Consider the following 9,015-nt stretch of genomic DNA (forward strand, 5'->3'; position numbering starts at 1 on the left):
GTTCTTGTGGCAAGAGGCTTAATTTAGATAATATTGATGAATTAAAGGAAAAGACTGTTGATCAGGATGCTACAACATGTGTTATTGTTAATGAGGGTGTTGAGATGAATGGTGTTCAAATAATGAGCATATTGAAGGATGTTACAACACCCCCTTCTAATGAAGATGAACAATTTAATGAGTTGTTTGACAAATTTATGGACACTTTATATGGAAGTGAAGAGGATGATTCAGAGTATGAAGATGATGATGCAGAGTATGAAGATGTGGTTTCAAACTCTGAAGGTGATGAGGTTCCAAAGAAAGTGAAACACTCTGAAGATGAAGATGATGAGGACTACATAATGGATGAGGAAAACAATATGCAAGATGTGGATGTGGACATGGAAGACTTGATTCTCAGTGTTGACAGTGATGTTGAAGGAGGATGTATGAATGATGTTCATGCCGATGATGAACCTGAAGACATGGAAGTCATAAACAATGAGGAGTTTGATCTGGATGAAAGATCAAACCAAGAGAGAGAAATGAGGAGTAAAATTGATGCTTTGTCACCAGAGTATAGAAGGGGTAGAGTTGGGAACTCCAAAACAGGTGAAGGTTCTTGTGGCAAGAGGCTTAATTTAGATAATATTGATGAATTAAAGGAAAAGACTGTTGATCAGGATGCTACAACATGTGTTATTGTTAATGAGGTTGTTGAGATGAATGGTGTTCAAATAATGAGCATATTGAAGGATGTTACAACACCCCCTGCTAATGAAGATGAACAATTTAATGAGTTGTTTGACAAATTTATGGACACTTTATATGGAAGTGAAGAGGATGATTCAGAGTATGAAGATGATGATGCAGAGTATGAAGATGTGGTTTCAAACTCTGAAGGTGATGAGGTTCCAAAGAAAGTGAAACACTCTGAAGATGAAGATGATGAGGACTACATAATGGATGAGGAAAACAATATGCAAGATGTGGATGTGGACATGGAAGACTTGATTCTCAGTGTTGACAGTGATGTTGAAGGAGGATGTATGAATGATGTTCATGCCGATGATGAACCTGAAGACATGGAAGTCATAAACAATGAGGAGTTTGATCTGGATGAAGGATCAAACCAAGAGAGAGAAATGAGAGCTCTTATCAAAAATTTAGGAAAAGAAAAAGGTGCAGCTTTGGGCAAGTACACAAGTTATCTTTCATGGTTGGTCAGAACTTTAAAAGTAAAAAAGAATTGAAGGAGCAAATTGATGTCCATGCACTTGAAACAAGAAGGAATCTATTCTTTTAAAAAATTGACAATCTAAGGCTTAGGGCACAGTGTAGAGGAGTTGTCCCTATCAACAATAAAGGCCAAGTTAGTAGTCAAGCTACCACTTCTAAAAGCAAGGGCAAAGAAGTTTAGTCACAAAAAGTTAAATGTGGTTGGTTTATACACTCTTCTAGGTCACACCTTAAGTCTGACTGGTTTATAACGACCTTAAATCAAACTCACACATGATTACAAACAAGGAAACTTAGGGCTTGCATTGCTGCGTTAATTTCCAAGAGAATAATAGATCAAGTAGAGGAAAATCCACAGATTCCTTTGAGAGCTATACATGATCACTTTCACAAGACATACTAGGTGGGTGTTTCGATGGACAATGTGTTTAGGGAAAAAGATTTGGAAATAAAACATGTAATTGGTGACTACACAAAATAGTATGAAATGTTGAGGGACTATGCTCTTGAACTTCAAGCTACCAACCCAGACACCATCGTGAAGATAGATGTATGTTTTGAGGCTAACCCTGCTTCCCCTACTAGGCAATTTAAAAGGATTTATGTTTGCTTAGGTCCACTCAAAAAAGGTTTCAAGGTATGCCTTAGGGACTTATTAGGTTTGGATGGTGCCTTCATGAAAGGCCCATTCCCTGGTCTGGTTCTTTCAGTAGTAGGTTTGGATTCTAATAATGGAATTTATCCCTTAGCCTATGCAATTGTTGAGTCTGAAAACACAACTAGCTGGAAGTGGTTTTTAGAACACCTTGAGGATGACTTGGAGCTTGGAACAAAATCAAATTATACTTTCATAAGTAACAGAGAAAAGGTACGACATACTTATATAATTTTTCATTTTCAATGTATGTTTTTAATTCTAATTATTAAGTTTGATTCATGTAGGGTTTACTGCCTGCAAATTGTGAATTGTTTCCCAATGCTGATCATAGGTATTGTATCAGACATATTCATGACAGCATGAGAAAGTAGTGGAGACAAACTGAGTATAGGGACCACTTATGGAGGTGTGCATCAACAACCACCATTCCTAAATTTGACCATTTCATGAGGTGGTTTAGCCACTATGATAGGGAGGCATGTGAGTGGTTGAAGCAGATTCCTCATGCACATTAGGCAAGGAGTCATTTTTCAGGTAATTCTAAATGCTTCAATATGGTCATTATATGTTACAACTATTTATAATTGTATTAATTCCATATTATTGTCATGTACAATAGGAAGAGCAGTTTCTGATGTGTTGATTTCAAACATGTGTGAAGTGTTTAATGGGAATATAGAGAAAGGAAGGGACTTACCTATCATTGGATGTTTATAGTACATTAGGGAATACCTAATGAAGAGGATATGAAATGTCATGAAGGAAATGAAAAAGGCTAAAGTTCCACTTACACTAACAACAAAAAACATCCTAGATGCCGGAAAAGCAGTTGCTTCACAATATATTGCCAAGTGGAATGAGGGACACAAGTATCAGGTAACTGGAGCTTTGCAAGATCAGCATGTGGTGGATGTTAGGAAGCAAACTTACAGTTACAGAAAATGGGAATTAACTGGAATTCCTTGCATACATGCAATTGCAACTCTCAATGAAATGAGCAAAGACTCATAGGATGAGCTTGACATTTACAAGTGGGTACACATGGTCTATTGGCTAGAGACATGGCTAAAAGCATATTCATTTAAGGTGGAGCCCATTAAGGGGAGAGCCATGTGGCCCAAAAATGATTGTCCAACAAAACTACTTCCTCCCCCACTTCGCACTCAGGTGGGAAGGCCTAAGAAAAAGAGAAGACAAAGTGAGGGTGAAAGGTTGAGCAAAAAGCAGAGGGAAGTCAAGGTGATGAAGTCAAGGCTACACAAGAAGAAGGATCCCATAGACCAACAATGGTGGAGTGTAGAAGCTATCAAGGAAGCATATTAGTGTTACTTGTAGCAAATGAAAGAATAAGGGACACAACTCTAGGACATGTAAAGGGCAATGTGGGAATCAGTCAACGAAGTAAGTATTGATGAAGTTTAGGGTTTGCATAATCTTGATGTACGCCCCGCGTACGAGGTGTACGCCCAACGTACTAGGGCGCACCATATTATGCCTAGCATACATAACGTACGCTCAACGTACTACACTTGGACCAAATTACCATATTGTCACTATGGGCCATTTTGCAATCTTTTTCACTCCCAAGGGCTATTGGGATGTTACCTTGACATAGGGTTGAAACTGAAATTACCTTGACATTGGGATGTTACACTATTGCTAGGGTTTGGGTACAAACCATTAGTGCACAGGATTTCTGGTGCTTGCTTTCTGAAGCTTGTTCTACAATGAATTGTTTGATTATTTACTACAATAATCTAAAGGTATGTAAACCCTAAAACCATTTATGAATTTTGAAAATAGTAGAGTATTCATAGGGTTCTTGATATTCAATTGTTTGTTGTAATCAATATAGAAAACTTAGATCCAATAGGTTGCGTGTGAACTTAGGATTAAGTTTTTCCGCCACATATTTTTTTTTGTAACCTATAAAACCTATCATATCCCTCTTCATGTCTTGTTGTGGACCAAAGTGTTGATGGTTGGAGGCTATGGTGTTAAAGAGTTGCCTTGTTCGTTGAAGAGTTTTGCTAAAGACATCTCCACCAATTAAAGTATCTACAAATCTTCTTTCTATGGGCAACAAACCCTGATAAAAGTATGTACGAGGAGTTACTTGGGTATTTGATGTTGTGGGCAACTCAAACACAAACTATTAAACATTTCCCAATAATCACGCAATATCTCATTTGGACCTTGTCGAACTCCACATATCTTGTTTGTAACGCTTGAAACTCTATAAGTGGAGTAAATATTGTCAAGAAATGCTCTCGCCATATCAATTCAAGAGTTTATAGACCCTGGTGGAAGATAGAATAACCAATATTTTGCTATATCAGCCCATGAGAAGGGGAATGCCCTTAGCTTGATTTGGTCATTGGTTGAACCTTGTGGCTTCATGATTGTGCAAATGACATGGAACATTTTCATGTACTTGTGAGGGTCTTAGTTATCAATCCACAAAAATTAGGAAAATGATGAACTAGACTTGACTTTAATTCTGAGCCTCCTTCCAAAATGGGATTTTCGATGCCAATTGGAGTTTGTGTGACATCTGTTTCCAACTTTTGCCTCAAGGTCCTTTCGGGAACTTCGTCTCCATACATTATAATTTGGATTATGATAGGAGGGACTGTGGGTTGTATGGATGGTATATGGATGTTGTTTGGAATCAGATCGGTGGGAGGTGTTTCAAGAATTTCTTGGCGAGAGTCGGGGCTTAATTCGGGTTAAACTTCGGTATCATTTAAGGACTCGGATTGAATTATAGGCGCCACATTAGTTCCGGATGTTTGACCATGTTGTAGCCTTGTTTCTTTTTCTAAATTCCTTTCTTCTTTTTCAACCTCAGGATTGTAAACTAGTGTACCTGTACGAAGAGATCTAGGCATAAAGAAACAAACTGATAAAAAATAAACCAATATCCGAAAATGGCGCCAAAATTTAGTGGTTTTCGAGGCCAACAAAAAATACCCTAAATCTTGCAAACCAGGGGCGGACACAAGATTTCATAGTAGGGGGTGCACGAGAAAGTCAGGGGTTGCACGACAGTAGAAAAAATAAAAATTTTAAAAAATTTCGAAAAATTTTCCACTGCGGCCGGAAAAGTTAGGGATTGCCGGTGCCACCGGTGACCCACCCTAAATCCGCCCCTGTTGCAAACTAAAATAACGTATAATGGTAAAGGGATTGAACCCACGAGGATTGGTTCAATTTGCAAACTCTATTAAAGTCTCACCACAAGATACTTGTAAAACAATGAGAAGTAAAAACATGGGTTTTAGCTTTTGTTATTATTAATATAGTTTAACTAACACAAGTGAAACATAATTTAAACTAATAAAAGTTGACGTCAATCAATATAGAGGGAATGATACATTTTCTTAGTCAAAGTCACAATTCAATGAAGCGCATAATTTGTGAAAATTAACTAGAATTAACGTTTAAGAGTCACCAAAACAAAATTCTTTCATTACCATTATGTAGGAAATGTTTTCTTGACTTAAGTGAAATGAACACAAACACATAAATCAATTGTTGGTTGTTGATTTGAAGATCCATTACTTAATCAAGAAATTAACCAATAAACATAACATTCATACATCTAAACTCATGATTAAAGATATATAAACACAAAGAGAAGTTTTTCTAGAAAATATTTCCATAAAGATTCAACTACAAGTTTATAAATTCTTCAAAATAAACCAAATATTCAAAGATTACTTCCAATATCAACTAAGATTAACTTAGCCTAACATGGCTAAGTTTAAGCAAAAGAGAAATAGTTTAGAAATACTCAACATAAACAAGATGAAAATAGATGAAGAATGATGTTCTTCAAGTTCTCCAAAAGCTCCAGAGAAAACACTCAAAATATGATCTAAAATTAAGGATCTGGAAAGTGCTCACCAAACTACCCTTAAATAGGACCAGAAGCAAAATTACGAAACTACATATGCAAGAATCAAACGACCGCGTGGTTTTTTTGCCTTGGATCTCACGCGACCGCATGAGATCGGTTGACCAGATTTTGACTTTCATGAAAATGTCTTTTTCACTAGGATTTCCTTTGTTGGGTCACATGAGATCGGTTGGCCAGATTTTGACTTTAATGCAAATGCCTTTTTCACTAGGATTTCCTTTATTGCTTTCCTCCAGCTGCCACTACCCAAAAATATAAGCCCAAATATCTTCTAAATCACCCATGCTAAACCCATATCACATATTCTCTCATTCTTTGACCAAATATCTTCAAGGTTTCATAAATTAATAGGCCCAATTATCTTTTCTTTGCTTCTAATCTCCATTCAAGATCAAGCCCATTTAATCTCATAACTCATCTCATCTCTTTCTCTCCATCCATTATAAGCTCCAATATATTCTAGTCTCCCATCCAAATCTCTTCAATGGCATGAACAATCTCGATCAGATCCGCACCAGTCCCATTTGTCTTGCAAATCTTCCCCGCTTCATCATAGTCTTTTAAAAATCTACAATTAAACACAAAAAACTAGAAAGTACCCGACTATATATAAAATAACAAAACTGAAAATATGCATGATGATTAGCTAAAAGTAAAATAAATTATGCTAAAACAAATTATAAAAAAGTAAATAAAATGCACCTATCAGTGTGCAACATATCAATGCGCAACAGACAACACAGACATTTTAACTCGCATATCGTTTATTTTTTAGAAGACCGCAAACCTTATAAAATATTCAAGCGTTCTTTTCTCTTGAACCAGATTGCGTAACCCTCTTTTCAAGGCTACATATATAACTCTCTTTTCAAGTCTACTGATATGGTCCGTTAAAAAAAATGCGCCCCCATGTTTCCTTTCTCTGATATGTAATTTCATGTCATAAATTTGGTTTAATAACCTCAATTAATCTTGTATTCTAGGGTACCTCTCTTTGTGTTTTCTATACAACTTTATTTTATATGAAAAGTCTTTTAATTTTTGAAAAAATTAGTTTTTTGTGGAGTCTTTAGACTTTAAATCGGAGAGAAAAGTAACAAGTGTATTGAGAATTAATGTTTTTAAAACGAATTCTTTTTAGTTTAAATAAATCCGTTTATTTAAATTTCAGTTTATTTTAATAGTCTGTAGACTTTACAAAACAAACATTGTTTTTGTCTTTGCAAACTGTAAGTGTTTGATTCACCTCTTTTTTTTGCAGATGTGGTCCACGGACTACGTACCTTTTACCTTTTAAAAATAAACAACACATTAATGTATATTACATGTAGTCGTAGTTGGATAGATTAGTTGATGTCTCCTTTATATTGTTAATTTCTTTGTACTCCTCTATTTTCCCGTGTCCTAGCGCCTTGCTAGGCTCGGTTTATATTTAAATATTTCATTTTTCGATTCCAAAATAAAACCATCAGTCCGTAGGTCATTCAATGGTTATGTTGATTAATGTTGGGAAATTGTAAGAAAAGTCTCAATATTTTCGGAAAAGTTACACTTTAATCTCAAGTTTTTTTTTTTTTAAACATAAAAGTCCCGATCATTTGTAAAAACACGATAATATGTCATTTTCTGTTAAAAAATGATTTTTTTTGTTAATTGAGCAAAAATGAAATAATCGAGACTTTTATTTTCAAAAGAAAATGTAACATTTCCGAAAATACTGAGAATTTTCTAACAAATTTTCATTAATGTTTTCTTGTAATATCATCGAAGGTAACTTCCTAGTAACTTCCCGGATATAGAAGACAGCAAAAATCTTTAAATATCCAATTTTTAATTCTTAATGTGTTGAGATGAGGGCTGAACAAGATCCAAGTTTTGCTTTCCATTAAAATCACTTACACGTGAAGTACACCAAGATATATTAATATCATATAAAAGAAAGAAAAAGCAATATTATATTAAAATACACAAACTCTAATAATATAATAACATTCCGATCAAATTCTGTACAAAGACTGTCGATGGTGGAACAGTTCTCAACTAATTAAAGTCACATTATATGGTCCAACTATTTGTACAGAATACAGAAAGAGGCAAATGAATGCATACAAAACTGAACATCTACGATCAAATTCAAAACCCTAATAATTTTCTCCAAAATAATATCATGATTAATAAAAAAAATACTAATAATATGAAGATCCAGCCTTCCTGGTTGTTGGTCAGCCACATATCACATTGATAGATTATTTCCTGCAAAAAAAAAAAGAAACAGTTTTATTCATTTCGTATCACAACACTAAAATAGAAATGTTGACGGGATCGAAGATCTACGAGATCGAAGATCTTATAAAAATGATTTCTCAAAATCCATGATAATTCAGTTACCCTTTTCGAAAAGAAGCTTTTAATAACGTGTAGTAACTGACCTGATATATTGGTTTCCTTCATCTATGGTCTCCAATCCACCATGATTCTTATGTTCAACTTTCTTTGCGGGATTTAGACTTTGACTTCTTCCGAATTTCCACCACCCTGAACTTTTTGGCAAGAAGATGTCATCATCGTCGTCATTAGCAGCAAGAAGCTCATCTCTGAGTGTCACCACCTTCTCCTTCAATGGTAGAACTTTGGCTTTGAAGAAGAGTTCATCGGCAGAATTTGAAGATAAACAAGGTACCGAAAACTCAAAATCGGAAGTCACAGGAGCTTCTCTGTAACTGGTGGTGTGCTTCGTATTGGTCGCTGTTTGTTGGGTATCACAGAAATCATTTGAGAAAGAGATTCTTGGTCCCAAGAACCCTCCTTGTTGTTGATCATTATTGAGTTGCATGTTTAAGCATGCCATTTTTTAAAATACAAAGGAACAGTGGCTCTTGTTTCCTCCGAACTCTATAAGTAGCTGCAACTCACATGTTTGTGCTTCCTATTTATACAAAGAGACAGCTTCTCTTTTTGTTTCTTCTTTTTCATTTATTTTACAAAAGCAATAAAAAAATCACAAAAAATGGATAGAATGGAGTATGAATTTAACAAAATAACTATTTTTGGGTAAGTAGTTCAAAAATACCACTAATTTCGCTTACATTGTGAAATCATGAGTTACTGTACGGGTGGAGGATTAGACTATCTCCAACTCATTCAATTTGTTACATCAACTTTTATCTTTTTTATCTTTTCTATTTTCTCAATGAAAATGTTATCAATCTATTTC

At 35.1% G+C, this 9,015-nt stretch overlaps 1 protein-coding gene across 1 annotated transcript; it reads right to left on the bottom strand.

The window, feature by feature from the left end:
* Positions 1 to 7,708: 7,708 nt before the first annotated feature.
* On the bottom strand, positions 7,709 to 8,709 carry LOC145125557 (uncharacterized). Its single transcript, XM_079061003.1, has 2 exons — positions 8,231 to 8,709; positions 7,709 to 8,054 (listed from the first exon to the last, which is right to left on the bottom strand). Exons 1-2 carry the CDS (start codon positions 8,647 to 8,649, stop codon positions 8,048 to 8,050), a joined length of 426 nt encoding a protein of 141 aa, XP_078917129.1. The 5' UTR covers positions 8,650 to 8,709; the 3' UTR covers positions 7,709 to 8,047.
* Between the last annotated feature and the right edge of the window lie 306 nt (positions 8,710 to 9,015).

The sequence above is a fragment of the Lactuca virosa genome, chromosome 7 (assembly GCF_052849685.1).
Source record: "Lactuca virosa cultivar CGN04683 chromosome 7, Lactuca_virosa_CGN04683_v6, whole genome shotgun sequence".
NCBI lineage: Eukaryota > Viridiplantae > Streptophyta > Magnoliopsida > Asterales > Asteraceae > Lactuca > Lactuca virosa.